The following is a 23,384-nucleotide window of genomic DNA, read 5'->3' as shown; positions in this document are numbered from 1 at the left end:
TAAGGCTGTAACGTAATAAAATGTACTTTCCGAATGCACTGTATAGTGTAGAGAATCCTTGTACCATCTAAACCACTGTTAAATATATTTTCCATAAACAAAAATATTGTGTTTTCAGCTGTTTGAAGCGGTGTACAAAACTGAAGAACGGGAGGCATAGAAATAGCAGATCTATCACTTCCTAGACATGAGAATGGTGTGGTCGCCCAAATAGTTATATGTTCCAGATTTTAGTGAAGAAAGGTTAAGAAGTTGAGAAGGTTTAAACTCTTAGTTATGCATAAGAACACCAAGAGAATACATAACCAAAAGTTTCTCTGTCTCAAAAGCTTCTCTACTTTTCACAACACGAGGTACTTGAGAGATAACTCCATTCCTCAAAATCTCACAAAAGCCTTTTAGAGTCTCTCCTGCACTGCTGGTGGGAGAATAATAACCAAGTAGTAGTGCTATAAAACGAAGCTCTCTCACACAGAAGCATACATAATACATCAGCCTGCATGGCCAAGTTCATCCAGCAATTTCATCAGCCATTTCCCTGTTGATCACGACTCCATTACAACACTTTCAGAGTATAAGGACAGCCTGAGGCCTTGTATGGATATTTAACTATCACAGTAGAGAGTTTAGAGATTGTAGGCTAGTGCTAGTCCATCTACCAAGAAGAAAGTGCAGCGAAGTAATGGGATGCAATTATGTCCCCTCTCCTCCTGGGATGCATCACTCAAGTGGAACATGGCACCGTATTGATTTAGACATAAAAACGAAACAATGAGCATCAATATTCATGACGAGGCCTGTACATACTGTCAACCCACTGCTGTTTAAAATGCTGTATGTTTAAATGTCAGGCTGGTTTTTAATGGCTACCTTACAGTTTGGTTCTCAAATAAAAAAATACAGAAAAGCAATTTCTCATTAAATGTCATAAACTATGTAAAAACCTACCTTGTTCACAACAATGAGATCCACTCTTTCTCAATTTGTTTTATGTTCAACCAAAAGACACTCCATTGTAAAGGTAACTGACAAAATAAAGGAAACACCAACATAAAGTGTCCCTTAGAGTTGACCCCGCAGAAATTCAATTAGCATAATAGAAACATCCACATAAAAATATGTCTGTTTAAGCTTGAGAACTGTTTTTGCATGGGCTGCATCTCAATCCACCGATGTCGGCCAAGAGCAGTGTTGTCAGACCAGGATACATCACAAAAATCGGTCTTCTCACGAAAATGCCTGTAGCGTCCAAACGGTTTGGCCTACAAACTAATCCCCTCTACGGAAAGATGAGACTCACGAACACAATAGTGTTCTCCGTTTTGCTCTTCGACCCCTACGACTCCCACAAGCGTCACAGGACTTGTCTGAAGTTAGTACCGCCGATCTGCAAACTTCTGTCTGTAGCATCTGAACAGTTTGGGCTACACACTAATATTACCCACCATTGAAAGGTCAGACTCTCACGAACATTTGCTCTAGGACACCCACAAGCCTTGTCTGAAAGTAGCCTGATACCAGTTAAAGAAATTAATGTAAGTATACAGTATATGGAAGTGTTCTAAAAAAAAGTGATTAAAAATGAGTTCAAAAATATATTATACTTTCTTGACATTTCTTATATCTCTCTATTTAGGACAGACACTTACTTCCTTTTGATTTATTTACTGTTTTGCATGTATGAATTTATTATTCAATGCGCTTCTATGGGCTAATAGCCAAACTCAACGTTTAATTAATAATTTTGTTATAAAAAAAAATTATACTTACATGAGTTCTAAAATTCAAAATAAAATAGCTATATGAGCCTTGGTATAGCCATGTTAAAACAACTCCCTATGTGAGCTTAGTAGAAACACAGCCCCGGGCCCTTAGACCTTTTAATAAGGTGCTGGGTCACCATGAGCCAGAACAGCTTCATTGTACCTTAGCATAGATTCTACAAGCTGGAACTCTATTGGACGGATGTGACACCATTCTTCCACAATAAATTACATAATTTGGTGTTTTGTTGATGGTAGTCAAAACGCTGTCTCAGGCGTCACTCCACAATCTCCCAAAAGTCTTCAATTGGGTTGAGATCTGGTGACTGAAACAGCCATGGCATGTGGTTTACATCGTTTTCATGCTCATCAAACCATTCAGCCAAAATAATGGTAATCATGGTAACCAAAATAATGACCTGCCCAGCATTTTTATACATGACCCTAAGCATGATGGGATGTTAATTGTTTAATTCATTCAGGAACCACTACTGTGTGGAAGCACCTGCTTTCAATATACACTGCTCAAAAAAATAAAGGGAACACTAAAATAACACATCCTAGATCTGAATGAATGAAATATTCTTATTAAATACTTTTTTCTTTACATAGTTGAAAGTGCTGACAACAAAATCACACAAACATTATCAATGGAAATCAAATTTATCAACCCATGGAGGTCTGGATTTGGAGTCACACTCAAAATTAAAGTGGAAAACCACACTACAGGCTGATCCAACTTTGATGTAATGTCCTTAAATCAAAATGAGGCTCAGTAGTGTGTGTGGCCTCCACGTGCCTGTATGACCTCCCTACAACGCCTGGGCATGCTCCTGATGAGGTGGCGGATGGTCTCCTGAGGGATCTCCTCCCAGACCTGGACTAAAGAATCCGCCAACTCCTGGACAGTCTGTGGTGCAACGTGGCGTTGGTGGATGGAGTGAGACATGATGTCCCAGATGTGCTCAATTGGATTCAGGTCTGGGGAACGGGTGGGCCAGTCCATAGCATCAATGCCTTCCTCTTGCAGGAACTGCTGACACACTCCAGCCACATGAGGTCTAGCATTGTCTTGCATTAGGAGGAACCCAGGGCCAACCGCACCAGCATATGGTATCACAAGGGGTCTGAGGATCTCATCTCGGTACCTAATGGCAGTCAGGCTACCTCTGGCGAGCACATGGAGGGCTGTGCGGCCCCCCAAAGAAATGCCACCCCACACCATGACTGACCCACCGCCAAACCGGTCATGCTGGAGGATGTTGCAGGCAGCAGAACGTTCTCCACGGCGTCTCCAGACTCTGTCACGTCTGTCACATGTGCTCAGTGTGAACCTGCTTTCATCTGTGAAGAGCACAGGGCGCCAGTGGCGAACTTGACAATCTTGGTGTTCTCTGGCAAATGCCAAACGTCCTGCACAGTGTTGGGCTGTAAGCACAACCCCCACCTGTGGACCCTCATACCACCCTCATGGAGTCTGTTTCTGACCATTTGAGCAGACACATGCACATTTGTGGCCTGCTGGAGGTCATTTTGCAGGGCTCTGGCAGTGCTCCTCCTGCTCCTCCTTGCACAAAGGCGGAGGTAGCGGTCCTGCTGCTGGGTTGTTGCCCTCCTACGGCCTCCTCCACGTCTCCTGATGTACTGGCCTGTCGCCTGGTAGCGCCTCCATGCTCTGGACACTACGCTGACAGACACAGCAAACGTTCTTGCCACAGCTCGCATTGATGTGCCATCCTGGATGAGCTGCACTACCTGAGCCACTTGTGTGGGTTGTAGACTCCGTCTCATGCTACCACTAGAGTGAAAGCACCGCCAGCATTCAAAAGTGACCAAAACATCAGCCAGGAAGCATAGGAACTGAGAAGTGGTCTGTGGTCACCACCTGCAGAACCACTCCTTTATCGGGGGTGTCTTGCTAATTGGCTATAATTTCCACCTTTTGTCTATTCCATTTGCACAACAGCATGTGGAATTTATTGTCAATCAGTGTTGCTTCCTAAGTGGACAGTTTGATTTCACAGAAGTGTGATTGACTTGAAGTTACATTGTGTTGTTTAAGTGTTCCCTTTATTTTTTTGAGCAGTGTACTTTGTATCCCTCATTTGCGCACGTGTTTCCATTATTTTGGCAGTTACCTGTATTTCTGAGTATCAAAAAAGGCAAAGAGCTGGGCCATGTTCAGGTGCCAAACGTTGTGTAATGTTGCAGATAGGAATGTAATGAATAGAGCCAATGTGAATACTTTTTCTGCATAGTCTATTTCTATCTACATGTTCCAAAACATAACATCCTGCTGAACGAGCCCCTGGAGTAGCCTTCCAAAGCTGTGACCATGCGCAATGGAGAGCACCCGTCAATATGGACATTCCACATGCTATCCCCTCATTAGTGCCAGACACAGTTTGCAAGTGTTTGCTTATGTTTGTTCATGTTGCTATCGCTAAACAAACTCCACAGTTGTTTTACAAAAGACCAGATGTGAGTAGAAATGTTAATAGCCTATTGTTTTTAGAGTTTACATTAAAGTTACATTGTATCGCCAACCTGTACTCACCGCCGCAGATTGTTTGTGGACTGATTTAAGATTGTCTTTGTTGAGGGGTATTTTCCTATTATCATAATTCGATGAATGTGATATTATGTCCTGATATGTTGACATTTATTATTTTTGGCCCTTTAAATTATAACTATTAAAGAGCATTGATTATAGAGTGAGATATTCATTTTAATTTATAAAATACCTGTTAGGTGCATTTTGGAATATTCCAGTGTTAGAGGTTGTGCTTTTACTTCATCTGAGCGTAGTGACATGCTGTCCCAGGGATCTCTTTTAACTTTAGCTGTGTAAGGAATTGTTAACACTGTGTCCCACTACTCCTGATGCTTCACACCCGTTGACAAGACTGCCTAGGGTCCACTATCTTACAAAAGTCTAATTCCAGTCTATCCTTAAACCATTTTTAGACCATCCAAGTCTGTCTTCATCTGAAACAGATCTGTCCAGATGTCTCCAGTAAATTCCAATCACCTGCTTAATTACATTTTCGCTCTCATTTTACATGAGTGTGGATAGTGTCCATGCATGTCCATATGGTCCAGATGTTCCACTCTAGTATAGCCTCTTCCACGCATGAATATCTATTTGGTTATGGGGATAATGGGCAAGTGCCCAGTATGACATTTGGGAGGTTTTATAACACTGTCTGATATATTTGTTGTTACTTTAAGTAAGGAACCTCTCTCTGGCTTGAGGGGTATAAGATGATAGGAGAGTGAACAGAAGTGGGATACTGTAACTCATGTGTAGGGCCAGTCCAGGACAGGAGTTTTTCCTGGTCAGATCATGTGGTTAGGAAACATTTCTGTGTCTCTCTATCCTGTCTCTACCACATACCGTTGGAAATACACTTTGAAATAATCCTGAAATCAATTCAAAATCAGTCAACTGTGACCCTCTCCACATACATAGCACTTATACTTGACTGGCAGACATATTTTGGGGGTGAGCCCAGGTTAAACAAAGATTATTCACTCTGCTCAACTGAGTGGACTCCTAAGCCATAGCATGTTTGATGTTTCCCCCACTTTTCTATTTCCGTCAGGGCATACATTCCACTCACATCCACTGACGTGCCAGTCAGAGTTGTGACAAATCAATCTGTGTAATGTCTTATTACATGGATGAACTCTTGAACCACAGAATACGAATGATTTACATGGATACAGCAGCATCCCCTCTCTTCTGCCCATGTCAAAAGCTCACAGTGGATTTCAGCAAGGCCCTGGGAATCAAGGTAATTTGCTGAACATCAAAGCAGGGGAAATGTTAGCATCATTATCCCCAAGTGGCAGTTACATCTGATTGAGTCATGTACACTAAAATCCATTACCAGTGTTAATTCTGTGACGGGCGGGAATTGAGCCCCCTCTAATAACCAATTAGTCAGAACCATTCCTGTCTCAATGGATAGTCCTGCAATTGACCAGGGGTCAAGTAAACAAACCAATGCTTTGTTTGAGATATATTCATTTGATTAGGACTCAAACACAGTCAAGGTAAATTGAACCAGCGTCAGCTAAACTAACATTGAACGGATACATGACAGTCTGGTCTGTGCAGCGTACAGGGTGTTCTTGAGGTGTCCTCTAATCACTGATCCTCATGCAATGGGTAAGATAAGGAAACATGAATAATCAAAGGTGAAGGACTTACATATGTCAGTCAGATCTTGAAGTGTATATTTGAATCCCCATCTTCTGGAGAGACCATATTCTGTGTGCTGCACTCATAGGTTACACTAAGCATGTTCCATAGCTGGCTGATGTACACAACAATGATGTAATTACATGTTCCTCCTCCCTTCATGCTTGATATTTCATGGTTTCTGTGCATGTTGTATGTTTGAGTAAGTATGTATAAATAACCAAACAATATTGCAAATGTGTGTTTCTTCCTCAATGAAGTAAAGACATGTAATCAACACATGCAATTTAGTTGAATCAGCAATTGAAAATCCCCTTGAACCAACACTGGAATCTGATTACTACCCATATATAACTGCCATCTTTATAATACACAGCAATGTGGGGCTGCTGAAATTATCCTAACCCATTGAACCTATTCCATAAAAGACACAGCCCTGCATGATTGCAAAGAAATACATATACACAAATACACACAGAGCAGCAGATGTTCTCTTTTGTCTCCTATGCTTACAAAATAGACGTGATGCCTGATGCCTTGCTTTCAATCTGATCCTTAGCCCCTAACATTGACTTGAGCACAGCTGCCTAGTCCCTGACTGGATATTGGACACTGCACTGTTGTTGTATTATAGTGAAATGCCTGTTGTTTGGACCGTGGATTGGAAATAGACTACTTTCTTTTGCAAACTGCATCTGTTATTGCTCAGTTTATGGCATGATGCCAAATGTGTGGATTTAAAAAATATATATTATTATCCTCTTAATCATTAATAATAGCCTCCAACATCACGTGCTGGGGATTTGAGAAATATGGCACATGTTAGTGCTGCCCCTTCATCTGAAAAACACAGAGTAGGCAAATAGATTTCTGATGTTTACAAAGAAAAAGATAATTCTATCTCACTAACCACATTTCCATCCACAGTTCTTATGCGAGTGAAGTAATACTGTATGAAAAAATCACGACAGCTGTGATAGAAACAGGAAGTGTCGGTACAATTTCATAAATGTCCACAGACAATTTGTTTGTTCGACATGGTGTATCGGTAAAATTAATTATGAGACAAATTGAGGTGGAAACGATTTCTTGGGCAATTGTTGATAGAATAGCCATGATATTGTTGAGGTAAATTTGCAGTCACGTGATGCTATATTGTGTGGTCCTCCCACTAAAACATGAAAAAGCATGCACAGTGTATTAGGCTACAGAGCAAATAAGTAAGAATGAACTTTACATTGTGGTGAAAGTGGAGGGTGACGAGCTTGATGCTCCTTTCCAATAAATATCAAGGGTCATAATTTGTATGCTAGTAGTGACATGATGATCGGTGCTTAGATGCCAATTAACTAATAAAAATGATCTTACTCTATCCTTCTCATCATATAACCTAACCTGTCCACTTTATCAGCAAACTGTTGTCAAGAGAGCATGCTCCAAGTTCCCCATTCATAGCAACAGTTTGTGTGACAAAACCATCAATTGAGTGGAAAATGCAATGGAAAAACATTAAACTTCTGGTTTTTATTCGGTACATAAGAACTTTAGCGCACAAATGTTTTTTATGTGCACTGTCATCACACACAACCTTTAATCTCCAACATGTCAGTTTGATGGAAACAAACCTCTAGTGGGAAAATGTGCAGATTCTTTTCTGCAGATTTTATAATATTTGCATGACAATCTATCGCAAATTGGATGAAAACCTAGCTATTGACTTAGGCTACAAATGTTGGCGCAAATGTTGTAAAAAAAATGGCAAAGTTGAATTTATATCCCTCTTTTGATTAGGCGACATTTTGTGGTCATTTTAAGGTCACAGTCTTCTTTTCACCACATTAAACACTTGATTTACTTAACAAAGGCATATCTTAATAGGTCCTACATACTCGACTGGCGGACCACGGATCAGATCCGGACCCAGAACGGGGTGAATACGTTTTTGTTATTATTAATCGTTTTATTCGGTTGGGCTTCGACGCCTGGTATCATATAAACACACATAAGACATTGAAGAATTTATAGAATTGCAGGAAATTAGCTTTAAAACAGAAAATGTGTCACACCCTGATTTGTTTCACCTGTCTTTGTGATTGTCTCCACCTACCTCCAGGTGTCTTCTGTTTTCCCCATTAGTCCCCGGTGTATTTATCCCTGTGTTTCCTGTCTCTCTGTGCCAGTTCGTCTTGTTTTGCCAAGTTTCTCCTAGCTCCTATTTTTCCCAGTCTCTGTTTGTTCCTAGCCCTCCTGGTTTTGACCCTTGCCTGTCCTGACGCCGTATCCGCCTGCCTGACCATTCTGCCTGTTTTGACCTCGAGCCTGCCTATCCCCTCGTACTGTTTGGACTCGGACCTGTTCACTGAACCCCTGCCTGTCTTGACCTCGAGCCTGCTTATCGCCTGGTACTGTTTGGACTCTAACCTGGTTTATGAACTCTCGCCTGTCCCCGACCTGCCTTTTGCCTACCCCTTTTGGCATAATAAATATCGGAGCTCAACCATCTGCCTCCTGTGTCTGCATTTGGGTCTCGCCTTGTGCCCTTATAAAATGTTCTCTCCGCCAACAAGAGGGTTGTGAACAGTTTGCGGTCGCATGGGTTGTGAAGTTGGGGTTTGTTAAACGCCGATAAATTACATTATCCACTTTTTCAAATAGTTATTGAGTACCCAAGTAAAACGTGGTCCAGGTAGGTCATGGCATAGCCCAAGTGAGAGGGGAGGTGGGCCTTTTGTATTTTGTTCTCTATTGCTCCTCTATTGTTCCTCAAGCAAGGGGGTAGGCCAGTGACATCACGGATTCTCATCAGACCAACTTTTGAATGTCCTACTTCTTGAAGTTTGCAGTTGTGTCTAAAAAACATATTTAGTTCAAAACGTACCCTTTAGTGTGTACTTTACTGTATTTATATTTGGGATATCGCTTTTCAACAGTAAAAGTTCAAAGGTTCAAAGGTTCAAAGGTTGGTCTTTAAGGTCTTCTGCCATTCATGAGGCAGATCAGAGGGATGAGAGAGGATAATGATAGGCTACTCATGACAACATTTACAGTTGTTTAACTTTTGTTTTGACACATTTGCCCAGGAAAAAACAACCACATGATTCTTTACGTAGTTTACAATTACCAAAATAAATGCTTGAATTACAATGTAACATTATCAGTAGCCTTCTAATGTTTATAAATTGCAATGAAGTGGCTACAGAAATGCAATGACAACCTGTTAAAGGCCCAATGCAGTCTTGTGTTTTTGTCATATTTGTACAATAGCTGATGAAACATGGTCAGTGTTATTTCTTGATAGTTGCTGGTTGAAAATACAATCTACACAGGACCTTCTAATTACCAGGTTTTGCATGGGTTGGGTTATGGCCTGCCTGGTGACATCACCATAAATTTAACTTCTCTAGGGTATGGGGCAGCATTCGGAATTCCCAAATTAAACTGCCTGCTTCTCGGGCCCAGAAGATATGATATGCATATAACTGGTAGATTTGGATAGAAAACACTCTAACATTTCCAAAACGGTTAGTGTCTGTGAGTATAACAGAACTGATTTGGCAGGCGAAAACCTGAGAAATTCATTCAGGAAGTAGGATTTTTTGGGGTTTTGTAGTTTTCTATTCAATGCCATTATCCATTGACTTAGGACTCAAATTGCAGTTCCTATGCCTTCCACTAGATGTCAACAGTCTTTAGAAATTGTTTCAGGCTTGTATTCTGAAAAATTAGAGCGTAAGAGCAGTCTGAATGAGTGGACCCTGCCGTGTCACAGAGCTTTTTTATGCGCGCGACCGAGAGAGTGCCTTTCATGTTTACCTTTTATATTGACGACGTTATTGTCCGGTTGAAATATTATCGATTATGTAGGCTAATAACAACCTGGGGGTTGAATATAAACATCGTTTGACATGTTTCTATGAACTTTACGGATACAATTTGGATTTTTTGTCTGCCTGTTGTGACTGCGTATGAGCAAGTGGATTACTGAAGAAAACACGCGACCAAAACAGAGGTTGTTGGATATAAAGTGACTTTATCGAACAAAAGGAACATTTATTGAGTAAATGAATGTCTTCTGAGTGCAACCATATAAAGATCATCAAAGGTAAGGGATTAATTTTATCTCTATTTCTGACTTGTGTAACTCTTCTTCTTGGCTGGTTACTGTTTGTAATGATTTGTCTGCTGGGCTATGTTCTCAAATAATCGCAAGGTATGCTTTCACCGTAAAGCATTTTTAAAATCTGACACTGTGGTTGGATTCACAAGAAGTTAATCTTTAAATCTTTAAATGTGAAATATGTTTTGTTTTCTGAATTTTTATAATGAGTATTTCTGTATTTGAATTTGGCTCCCAGCAGTTTCACTGGCTGTTGAAGAGGTGGGATGCTAATGTCTCACGTACCCTAGACCAATAACAAAGACAGTTCCAAACCTCTGACAATAACAGCTAGTTTTCATGTTACATATTCCTCTCACTCTGGGCCCGGTCTCCCAAAAGCATCTCAAGGCTAAATGTATATAGTTCAAACGATGAACTTAGCTCTTAGCCTTTTGGGAAACCGGGCCCTGGTAGATTGATCCAGACTGTGGTTAATGCACTGCTTTGGTGCCCTTCCCCTCCCCACTCAGACCGCTCCCAGACAGTCTTAGCAAAATTATTGGTTGAGAAATGTTTTTAGCTAAAAAGCAATTTTTGTTTATTTTTGGCCATTTTAATGGAGAACAGTAAGGCATTTTTTAATTGTTACCTAGAAATGATTTGATATCGATATACAAATGGCTGCATCGGGCCTTTTAAAGGTATAGTTCGAGATTTTGTCAATGAAGCCCTTTATCTACTTCCCCAGAGTCAGATGAACTCATGGATACCATTTTATGTCTCTGCGTTCAATTTCAAATTAAATCAAATAAAAATTATATTTCTCACATGCGTCAAATACAACTGGTGTAGACTTTACCATGAAATGCTTGTTTGCGAACCTTTCCCAACGATGCAGTTAAAAAATAATGATGAAGATAAAATAGTAACAGAAGAGGAGTAAGATCAAATACACAAGAATGGAGCTATATACAAGGAGTACCAGATCAATGTGCAGCGGTATGAGGTATTTAAGGTAGATACACTACATTCAGGCAGGTAGCGTTCTCCTGGCAGCCGCTAAACCCAGATTCGTCCTTTGGACTGCCAGATGGTGAAGCATGTCTAATTACTCCAGAGTCCAACGGCAGCGAGCTTTACACCACTCCAGTTGTCACTTGGCATTGTGCATGGTGATCTGAGGCATGTGTGTGGCTACTCGACCATGGAAACCCATTTCATGAAGCTCTCGACGAACAGTTCTTATGCTGACGTTGCTTCCAGAAGCAGTTTGAAACTTGGTAGTGTGTTGCAACCAAAGACAAACAATTTTTACTCGCTACGCGCTTTAGCACTCGGCGGTCGGGTTCTGTGAGCTTGTGTGGCCTACCACTTCATAGCTGAGCCATTGTTGCTCCAAGACGTTTCCACTTCACAATAACAGCACTTACAGTTGACCGGGGAAGCTCTAGCAGGGCAGAAATTTGACGAACTGACTTGTTGGAAAGGTGGCATCCTATGACAGTGCCATGTTGAAAGTCACTGAGCTTTTCAGAAAAGGCCATTCTACTGCTAATGTTTGTCTTTGGAGATTACATGGCTGTATGCTCGATTTTATACACCTGTCACCTGTGGCTAAAATAACAGAATCCACTAATTTGAAGGGCTGTCCACATACTTCTGTATATACAGTGCATTCGGAAAGTATTCAGACCCCTTCCTTTTTCCACATTTTGTTATGTTACCTTATTCTAAAATGGATTAAACATTTTTTCTCATCAATCTACACACAATACCCCATAATGACAAAGCAAAAAGAGTTTTTTAGAAATGTATGCAAATGTATTAAATATAGGGCCTCAAGAGAGGCGCAGTGGTCTAAGGCACTGCACCGCAGTGCTAGCTCTGCCCCTAGAGATCATGGTTCGAGTCCAGGCCCTGTTGCAGCCGGCTGCGACTGGGAGACCCATGGGGCAGCGATCAATTAGCCCAGCGTTGTCCGGGTTGGGGAGGGTTTGGATGGCAGGGATGTTCTTGTCCCATCGCGCTCTAGTGACTCCTGTGGCGGGCTGGGCGCAATCTAAGCTGACACAGTCGCCAGGTGTACGGTGTTTCCTCCGACACATTGGTGCGGCTGGCTTCCGGGTTAAGCGGGCATTGTGTCGAGAAGCAGTGCGGCTCGGCTGGGTTGTGTTTCGGAGGACGCACAGCTCCCAAGTCCGTACTGGAGTTGCAGCGATGGGACAAGACTGCAACTACCAATTGGATACCACGAAATTGGGGAGAAAAGAGGGGAAAAAAATATATAAACTCAGCAAAAAAGAAATGTCCCTTTTTCAGGACCCTGTCTTTCAAAGATAATTCGTAAAAATCAAAATAACTTCACAGATCTTCATTATAAAGGGTTTGTACACGGTTTCCAATGCTTGTTCAATGAACCATAAACAATTAATGAACTTGCACCTGTGGAACTGTCATTTAGACACTAACAGCTTACAGACCGTAGGCAATTAAAGTCACAGTAATGAAAACTTAGGACACTAAAGAGGCCTTTCTACGGACTCTGAAAAACACCAAAAGAAAGATGCCCAGGGTCCCTGCTCATCTGCGTGAACGTGCCTTAGGCATGCTGCAAGGAGGAATGAGGACTGCAGATGTGGCCAGGGCAATAAATTGCAATGTCCGTACTGCGAGACGCCTAAGACAGACCTACAGCGAGACAGGACGGACTGCTGATCGTCCTCGCAGTGGCAGACCACGTGTAACACCTGCATAGGATCGGTACATCCGAACATCACACCTGCGGGACAGGTACAAGATGGAAACAACAACTGCCCGAGTTACACCAGGAACGCACAATCCCTCCGTCAGTGCTCAGACTGTTCGCAATAAGCTGAGAGGGGCTGGACTGAGGGCTTGTAGGCCTGTTGTAAGGCAGGTCCTCACCATACATCACTGGCAACAACTTTGCCTATGGGCAAAACCCACTGTCACTGGACCAGACAGGACTGGCAAAAAGTGCTCTTCACTGACAAGTCGCGGTTTTGTCTCAAGAGGGGTGATGGTTGGATTCACATTTATCGTCGAATGAATGAGCATTACACCGAGGCCTGTACTCTGGAGCGGGATTGATTCGGAGGTGGAGGGTGAGTCATGGTCTGGGGCAATGTGTCACAGCATCTTCAGACTGAACTTGTCATTGCAAGCAATCTCAACACTGTGCGTTACAGGGAAGACAACCTCCTCCCTCATGTGGTACCCTTCCTGCAGGCTCATCCTGACATGACCCTCCAGCATGACAATGCCACCAGCCATACTGCTCGTTCTGTGCGTGATATCCTGCAAGACAGGAATGGCAGTGTTCTGCCATGGCCAACGAAGAGCCCGGATCTCAATCCCATTGAGCACGCCTGGGACCCTGTTGGATTGAAGGGTGAGGGCTAGGGCCCTTCCCCTCAGAAATGTCTGGGAACTTGCAGGTGCCTTTGTGGAAGAGTGGGGTAACATCTCACAGCAAGAACTGGCAAATCTGGTGCAGTCCATGAGGAGGAGATGCACTGCAGTACTTAATACAGCTGGTGGCCACACCAGATACTTTTGTTATGTTCGTTCAAATATTTACACATGTTAAGTTTGCTGAAAATAAACGCAGTTGATAGTGAGACGACGTTTACTTTTTTGCTGAGTTTATATAATATAATTTATATCATTTTATTAAAAATAAAAAACAGAAATATCTTATTTACATAAGTATTCAGACCCTTTGCTATGAGACTCGAAACTGACCTCAGGTGCATCCTGTTTCCATTGATCATCCCTGAGATGTTTCTACAACTTGATTTGAGTCCACCTGTGGTAAATTCAAATAATTGGAGATGATTTGGAAAGATCCCACCGTTGACAGTGCATGTCAGACAAAAAAAACAAGCCATGAGGTTGAAGGAATTGTCCGTAAAGCTCCGAGACAGGATTAGGTCGAGGCACCGATCTGGGGAAGGATTGGAGGAGCATTGAAGGTCCCCAAGAACACAGCGGCCTCCATCATTCTTAAATGGAAGAAGTTTGGAACCACCAAGGCTATTGGCCGCCTGGCCAGGGAGGTGGAAGGGCCATGGTCAGAGAGGTGACCAAGAATGTGATGATCACTCTGACAGAGCTCCAGAGTTCCTCTGTGGAGATGGGAGAACCTTCCAGAAGGACAACCATCTTGCAGCGCTCCGCCAATCAGGCCTTTATGGTAGAGTGGCCAGATGGAAGCCCCTCCTCAGTAAAAGGCACATGACAGCCCACTTGGAGTTTGCCAGAAGGCACATAAAGGACTCTCAGACCATGAGAAACAAGATTCTCTGGCCTGATGAAATCAAGATTAAACTCTTTGGCCTGAATGCCAAGCGTCACGTCTGGTGGAAACCTGGCACCATCCCTATCAGGAAATATGTTGGTGGCAGCATCATGCTGTGGGGATGTTTTTCAGTGACAGGGACTGGAAGACAAATCAGGATCGAGGGAAAGATGAACAGACAAAGTACAGAGAGACCCTTGATGAAAACCTGCTCCAGAGCCCTCAGGACCTCGGGCTGGGGCGAAGGTTCACCTTCCAATAGGACAATGTCCCTAAGCACACAACCAAGACAGTCTCTGATTGTCCTTGAGTGGCCCAGCCTGATCCTGGACTTGATCCTGATCGAATATCTCTGGAGAAACCTTAAAATAGCTGTGCAGCGACGCTCCCCATCCAACCTGACAGAGCTTGAGAGGATCTGTAATCGCTGCCAAAGGTGCTTTAACAAAGTACTGAGTAAAGGGTCTGAATACTTATGTAAATGTGATATTTCCGGGTTTTCTTTTTACAAAAAAAACTATTCTTGCTTTGTCATTATGGGGTATTGTGTGTAGATTTATGTGGGGGGAAAAAACGATGTAATCCTTTTTAGAATAAGGCTGTAACAAAATGTGTAAAAAGTCAAGGGGTCTGCATACTTTCCGAATTCACTGTATAATGTATGTACATGAAGGCAGTGTAAAGTGACTAGGCTTCAGGATAGATATTTAAGAGTAAAAGAAAAAATATTAAGAACAGAGTAGCAGCAGCAAATGATGAGTCTATTAATGTGTGTATGCAGTTGTGGAAAAAGTACTCAATTGTCCTACTTGAGTCATTTTAAGTTTTACTCAAGTAAAAGTGAAAGTCACCCAGTAGAATATTAAAAGTATTTTGTTTTAAATATAATTAACTATCAAAAGTAAATGTAATGCTAAAATATATTTAAGTATCAAAAGTGAAAGTATAAATCTTTTCATATTCCTTATATAAAGCAAACCAGACGGCACCATTGTCTTGTTTTTTAAATTTACGGATAGCCAGGGTCATGCTCCAACACTCAGACATAATTCTTTAGTGAGTCCACAAGATCAGAGGCATTAGGGATGACCAGGGATGTTCTCTTGAATTGTTCTGTCCTGCTAACAATAAAAAATGTAACAAGTACTTTTGGGTGTCAGGGAAAATGTATGGAGTAAAAAGTACATTATTTTCTTTGGGACTGTAGTGAAGTAAAAGTAGACAAATATAAATATTATAGATACCCCAAAAATCTGCTTATGTAGTACTTTCAAGTATTTTTTACTTAGGTACTTTACACCACTGTGTGTGTGTGTGAGTCTACGTATGTGTGTTTGTGTTGTGCCGGTATGCATATGTGTGTTGTGTGTGTGTGTGTGTGTGCGTATGTAGTGAATGTGTGTGGGGTTTGTGTTGGAGTGACAATGTAGTGTGTGTGAGTGAGTGTGTATACTGTATGGTGTATATATAACATCTAGTGAGTGTGAGTAGGGTCAGTGCAAGATAGAGTCAGTGCAGATGGTTTTATAACCATAAATTGACTCTTTAGCGGTCTGGCTATTTAGCAGTCTTATGGCTGCTTAACCCTAGGGGGGTTAAGGATTGGTGTCCCGCTAGTTTCCGGTGAAACTGGAGGGCGCGTAATTCAAATAAATTCAAATAGTTATTATGGATTTGAAACATTTAGGTACATATAAGTGTCTTATATCGGCTGAAAGCTTACATTCTTGTTAATCTAACTACACTGTCCGATTTACAGTGGCTTTTATAGCAAAAACATGCCATGCGATTGTTTGAGGACGGCGCCCCGCATCAAAATATTTTTCCATCGGCACAAGTTTCATACATTCACAAATAACGATTAAATATTCACTTACTTTTTGAAAATCTTCTTCTGATTTGTCATCCAAACAGACCCAGCTATAACATGTAGTGTCGTTTTGTTAGATAAAATCCTTCTTTATATCCCAAAAAGTCTGTTTAGTTGGCGCCATCAATTTGAGTAATACACTGGTTCAACATGCAGAGAAAGGAATTCTAAAATCTACCCCTAAACTTTGTTTCAACAAGTCAAAATAAGTTTCTATTTACTCCTCAGATACCCTAAAATGTAATCAAAGGAAAATAATATTTCTTATGGAAAGAAGTATGTTCAATAGTAAACCGATTTTAACAGGTGCGTAATGTCTTCATGGTGCGCGCAAACACGAATTTCCAAGACTGTGTCCTTCTGCTAAAACTGATATTTCTTATAAATTTTTTAAGTTACAAGCCTGAGAACTTGAACATGGCTTCCACAGGATGTCAGCAGTCTATGTGAATTGCATCCAGGGAGCTAATTTTCAATATGACCTTTCTCTTGAACTTCTAAGAGGATGGTCTCTCAAAAAACAAACATTTCCAGTTGGTCTTTCTTTGGATTTTCTCCTACCATATCTATTGTGTTATATTTTCCTACATTATTTAAACATTTCTTTAAACTTCAAAGTGTTTTCTTTCCAATGGTACCAATTATATGCATATCCTGGCTTCAGGCCTGAGCTACAGCCAGTTTACTTTGGGCATGTTATTCAGACAGGACGTGGAGAAAAAAGGAGAAAAAAAGTCAATTTGTCCATTTTCTTTCCTTCTTAATGTGTTTGAGCCAATGAGTTGTGTTGTGACAAGGTAGGGGTGGTATACAGAAGATAGCCCTATTTGGTAAAAGACCAAGTCCATATTATGGCAAGAACAGCTCAAATAAGCAAACAGAAACGACAGTCCATCATTACTTTAAAACATTTTCTATAACTTTGAATGTTTCTTCAAGTGCAGTCGCAAAAACCGTCAAGCACGATGATGATACTGGCTCTCATGAGGACCGCCACAGGAAAGGAGGATAAGGATACGTTCATTAAAGTTACCAGCCTCAGAAATTCCAGCCCAAATAAATGCTTCACAGAGTTCAAGTTACAGACATATCTCAACATCAACTTTTCAGAGGACACTGTGTGAATCAGGCCTTCATGGTCGAATCACTGCAAAGAAACCACTACTAAAGGACACCAATTAGAAGGAAAGACTTGCTTGGGCCAAGAAACACGAGCAATGGGTGCTTTGATGGTGACACGGTCTGTGATTTATATAGAATTCAAGGCACACTTAACCAGCATGGCTACCACAGCATTCTGCAGCGATACCCATGTGGTTTGTGCTTAGTGGGACTATAATTTGTTTTTCAACAGGACAATGACCCAAAACACAACTCCAGGCTGTGTAAGGGCTATTTGACCAAGACGGAGAGTGGTGGAGTGCTGCATCAGATGACCTGGCCTCCACAACCCAATTGAGATGGTTTGGGATGAGTTGGACCACAGAGTGAAGGAAAAGCAGCCAACAAGTGCTCAGCATATATGGGAAGTCCTTCAAGACGGTTGGAAAAGCATTCCTCCTGAATCTGGTTGAGAGAATGCCAAGAGTGTGCAAAGCTATCCTCAAGGCAAAGGGTGGCTACTTTGAAGAATCTAAAATATATTTTGATTTGTTTCACACTTTTTTGGTTACAACATGATTCTATATGTGTTATTTCATATTTTTGATGTCTTCATATTATTCTACAATGTAGAAAATAGTAAAACAAAGAAAAACCCTTGAAAGAGTGGGTGTGTCCAAACTTTTAACTGGTACTCTATATCACATTGATTCTTGAAGAATATAACTTAAAAATGCCTCATGAGCTTAGTTTAACTGTCACACTCCATGAGAACCTAAAATATAAGCTTGTTTTTCTCTAATGTTTGTAAACATTGTAAATGTAAACACACCTGTATATCCTCATAGCATGGTTAAAACAATCATTTTGATATCATGGTTGGTCAGTCCTTGCATCTATAGCTCTGTCTATTAATCTGAGAGTGGTTAAATTTCTCCAGGCCCATCCCTCAGCTCTTTACCAAAACAGAGGCTGGTGCGGCCGATTTGTTATTGTTTCATCTGTGGATTTTCCCTTTAAACAGCTTCATTTTATCAAGATATCAAAGTGTCACCAACAAAAAGGTAAACAATAGGCCTGTAGAAAATGCAGCATATGGCATTCATTTTTTCACATGTAAATAGCACTTTTCCGTAGTGCTCAAAGCATGCCATTCCATTAGCGCAGCATTTATTTTTCAAATCAATGAGCCCAATCAGTCCTCATGACTAATAAGTTATTAGTTTCGGGGTTATGCTCAGGTAAAACAACTTGGCTAATCTATACTTCCATATTTCCAAGTCCTATTCTTAAAGATCAAGGGGTATAACATTTATTGGAATGACTGGAATTCTGATAAACTTTGTTTTTTAATGTAAATATATAATTTAATTGTATTATTATATGTAGTAGAAAGTAATGGGTTAGAAGAAGCCTACATAACCAACCCATAAAGTAAAATTTAACATCCATATATGGCCAGATATGTAAACTTTAACATTGATTTATCCTGCAATAGATGTTGTTCAATTGGTAATATACATGTTTGTCTTCCTCTAATGCCTCTTAAGTAATCCAAAAGTAACGGAATGTAATCAGATTACGTTACCACATTTGGGTAATCCAAAAGTTACTGATTACAATTTTGGACAGTTTACTAGTAACTGTAACGGATTACATTTATAAAGTAACCTACCAAACCCTGCCCACGTATCCCAAACACAGAAAATAATCACAAATTAACTTCGAGCTACATTCACAGATTTAACATTACCCAAATTTTTATTTATTTTATTTATTTTACCGTTATTTTACCAGGTAAGTTGACTGAGAACACGTTCTCATTTGCAGCAACGACCTGGGGAATAGTTACAGGGGAGAGGAGGGGGATGAATGAGCCAATTGTAAACTGGGGATTATTAGGTGACCATGATGGTTTGAGGGCCAGATTGGGAATTTAGCCAGGACACCGGGGTTAACACCCCTACTCTTACGATAAGTGCCATGGGATTTTTAATGACCTCAGAGAGTCAGGACACCCGTTTAACGTCCCATCCGAAAGACGGCACCCTACACAGGGCAGTGTCCCCAATCACTGCCCTGGGGCATTGGGATATTTTTTAGACCAGAGGAAAGAGTGCCTCCTACTGGCCCTCCAACACCACTTCCAGCAGCATCTGGTCTCCCATCCAGGGACTGACCAGGACCAACCCTGCTTAGCTTCAGAAGCAAGCCAGCAGTGGTATGCAGGGTGGTATGCTGCTGGCAAATGATGTTCTATCCAGCCTGAGTCTACACATGGGTCAGTCAAAAGGCAGGGATCCCCTTTCTCTCTCCAATGTCACTCCCACTGGGCCAGAATCATAATTTGCATGACCATCAGGGTGAGGCTTGGACTCTGAGGTCTTCACCACACCTGCTACCACAGGTAATTCATCCTCACACTCGTCAGGTTAAATTTCTGAGCCATCAGAGACGGCACAGTACGGTTTGTATTACCACCATTTCTCCTCAACACACATCTTACCTCTGCACTTGGCTCTTCTTCGCTGTTCATAACCACGTACATACATTCACCACGCTCATGCCGGGCCTTCATCCGCTGTATTGTTTGCAGAACACACACTGATGGCCTTTCTCCAATACCCAACTTCTGTTCCAATGTACTTGTCTGGCTTTCTCTGGCTTCTTCATGCTTGCAAAACATGGCTACTCTGTATCTTAGAGCAATGTCCTTCCTGCACAACCATTAGAATGAAAACAATCACTTGATCCGGAGAAAGCAAGCTGCTCTATCCGCACTGATTGGTAAAGTAATTTAATGTTGATTTCAGAGAATTAACAATATAAACTGTTACTTTTTTGGGGTTCAAACTGGTTCAGAGTTTATTTTGCTAGTCGGAACAGTGGAACTGGAGAAAAAAATTATGGTTCTGTTCAGAATGAAACGATTGGAAAATAACTTTGGTTCCCTCCCGATTCCTGTAGTCTATTCCTGTAGAATTCCAGTCTTTACGCTAATGCTAGTTAGCATTGATCTCGAAACTACCTCTAACTTCCTTCATACTGGACACAGATACATAAAAAATATTCCACAAGTTTATCTGACTCTGGGGAAGTAGACCAAGGGCTTCATTGCCAATATCCCGTTAGGGAGCTTTGTGAAGACATCCATTTTAATGTCATAAAGGAGCCAGGGTAAGTGACCTTTTTTATTTCTGCAGGTCTGTAGGTGATTTAATATAATCATTGTGTTGTTGCACAGTTATGGTTCGGTTGGAATTCAAATATTGATTATTGGGACTCCCTAAAAACACACCACTTTGATACAGGTTTGACCAGAAGTGACTTTTCCTAGCAGATTAGGAGAGGCGAAGCAGAGGTTTTACTCAACTGAAAAATGTCCACAAAAATAAACCCACAAAGTTAGGAATTTTTGTAGAGGTGTCAAATGTGGTCAACAAATTTAGCTAATTTGCTATGTGAGGATTGATCAAACAGACGTTTTGTAATGGTTAGGTTGTTACAAATGCACTGACATACGTGGATGCACGTGGCATTTCAGCAACTTTATATTTGAGTTATGCCTGTTGTCATAGAGATAGATAGAGGACTCATGGATATAACCTGTTTTAGCATGGACGTTGCCATTGAGGGCTTCCACCCTTGTAAAGTAGTCAAATGGGTGGGGATTCCTTGGGAGCAATCAGCCAATGAAGAACGCTCATGCTGTCAAACAGACTATAGTAGCTCGGAGTCCTCTATATCTATCTCTATTGTACGTTATCATGCGTATCTACCCTTTCATTGGCTAGAATGGTCCCACCTGATCTCGCCTGCCTTCCATATTTGTATTTCCATTGTTAGAGCGGTCACTTGACTATCTTGTCAATATAATATACCATCTTTGTTACTAGTCGCCAACATTCCGGAGCATGTCTTTATTAACTTCATTATCGTAACCTGCTACGAAAAAGTAACTTCCACTCGTAGCTGTATTGAAGTAGTTTGTTTTTATGGAATCTCATCATTTTAACTACAAAGAATGCAAAAGTCTCCTTCCGTTTTGTGATCCCCCAACCAGGATATTGATGAACTCCCCCTAGCGGAAGTGCCCGCAGCTCAATAAGCTACATCGTTCGTTTGATCAGAGTGAATTTGTGAAAGTTGTTTCCACTGGGAAGGAGCTGCCTGGGAATACACTGTCGACAGCTTTCTCGCATTTATTCTGGAGAAATGAGGCGGAAAGAAAAACGTCTACTGCAGTTCGCAGGGTTGCTTATAGCGGCTCTTCTTTTCCTGCCGAACGTTGGTCTGTGGTCATTGTATCGAGACCGAGTCTTTGAGAACTCGCCAGAAATAGTGGAGGGACCGGGTGGCATCCTTCAAATACAGGTAAGGTTGTCTAGTACACGGTTTGGCTGGCTCGCGCTGTTAGTGAAAACACTTCTTGACTTGGTGTCACTGACTGTCTGATCACGTTGGAAATGTACGTAGCTAGTTAGCTGCACGCATGTAAAATATTTGCTATTGTGCGACAACATTAACTGTCTAACGTTAGCTAGCTTGTTAAACATGTTGACAATGTGAGGCTTTTTGGCAGCAGGTTCTTAAATTGTCAATTGGCTAGCAAGTTTCTACATGACTTAATGTGTTCTTGCTAACGTTACGTGTGACACTGCTTGTCACCTCCTTTTCAATGACATTAGCTAGTTTGCTAGCTAACTAGTTACGCTACTTTACCAATACAGCTCTTCTTTAGGAAAAGGGGCATGTTGTCGCCAAAGTCGAGCTTTTCAGAAGAATGTGGGAGGATAATGCCAGGTAGGTACGCTGATGGATTGTGAAAAGGCCACGTAGCAGTCAGGAAATAGCTGTGTTACAAGTTACAAAGTCTAACGTTCGTTATACGAAAGGAAGTTGTGATATGCAGCAGACAGTAGTTCACATTGGTTGTTGAGACCTAGCACAAAGATGCTGTTTTGAAAGAATATATTTCTGCGTGGTTCTGTAAGCTATTTTTACTTGTATTCTACAGGCTGCACAAATGATGTCACGTTCGTATGGTAATGAGGAAACCTTCAAAATAAAAGCCCACACTTCATTGTGGATTAGTCATTCAAAAGATGATTAATTTTAATCAATGGGCACTTATTGTGCCCTCAAGAAAAGGCAATAAGTAACCCAAATCTAACTGGCTGTAGCTCAGGACCTGAAGCAAGGAAATGCATATTATTGATACCATTTGAAAGGAAACACTGAAGTTTGTGGAAATGTGAAATTAATGTAGGAGAATATAACACATTAGAGCTGGTAATATTTATTATTATTTTTTTTTACCGTCTTTGAAATGCAAGAGAAAATCCATAATGTATTATTACAGCTCAGGCACAACTTAGATTTTGGCCTCTAGAGGGCAGCAGTGAATGTGCAAAGTTTAAACTGATCCAATGAACCATTGCATAGCTGTTAAAAATATTTTTATCAAAACTGCCCAAATGTGCCTAATTGGTTTGTAATAACTTTTCAGGTGAATAATTGTACACTCTCCTCAAACAATAACATGGTTTTCTTTCACTGTAAAAACTACTGTAAATTGGACAGTGCAGATAGATTAACAAGAATTTAAGCTTTCTGCCCATATCACATAAGTCTGTTTCCTGGGAAATGTTTTGTTTGTTACTTACAACCTCATGCTAATCACATTAGCCTACGTTAGCTCAACCATCCCGTGGGGGACACACACCGGTCCCGTAGAGGTTAAAGTTGGGTAGGAAATAGTCAGTAGGGTCTCTACTAGCACAGCATGTACTTTCAAGGAGCCTACCATTACTCCTAAAGGTCAATTGTGATACACAATCATAAAGCCCTTTACTTTCATATCACATCAAAATAATTTCATAACGGAAAAATATACACTTACTGTACACTGTTTTAACCAGCTTTATCACAGTTGCTGCCGACAGTATTTTTCAGTGACACATTCTGGTGGCCTTCTTCCTTTACACACTAGTGTTCGGAGCATACTAGATAGCTAATTAGCA

The 23,384-nt window shown here is 41.1% G+C and overlaps 1 protein-coding gene across 1 annotated transcript in view; it reads left to right on the top strand.

The window, feature by feature from the left end:
- Window positions 1–21,227: 21,227 nt before the first annotated feature.
- Window positions 21,228–23,384, top strand: part of LOC129818091 (polypeptide N-acetylgalactosaminyltransferase 10-like) — a 110,678-nt gene continuing 108,521 nt past the window's right edge. Inside the window, exon 1 of the mRNA XM_055873658.1 lies at window positions 21,228–21,735. Coding sequence (XP_055729633.1) covers window positions 21,577–21,735 — 159 coding nt within the window. The 5' untranslated portion in view covers window positions 21,228–21,576. The remainder of the gene's footprint in view (window positions 21,736–23,384) is intronic.

Source organism: Salvelinus fontinalis, chromosome 2, assembly GCF_029448725.1.
Source record: "Salvelinus fontinalis isolate EN_2023a chromosome 2, ASM2944872v1, whole genome shotgun sequence".
NCBI lineage: Eukaryota > Metazoa > Chordata > Actinopteri > Salmoniformes > Salmonidae > Salvelinus > Salvelinus fontinalis.
Note: the sequence above shows the minus strand (reverse complement) of the source record. Positions and strands in the feature narration are given on the sequence as shown.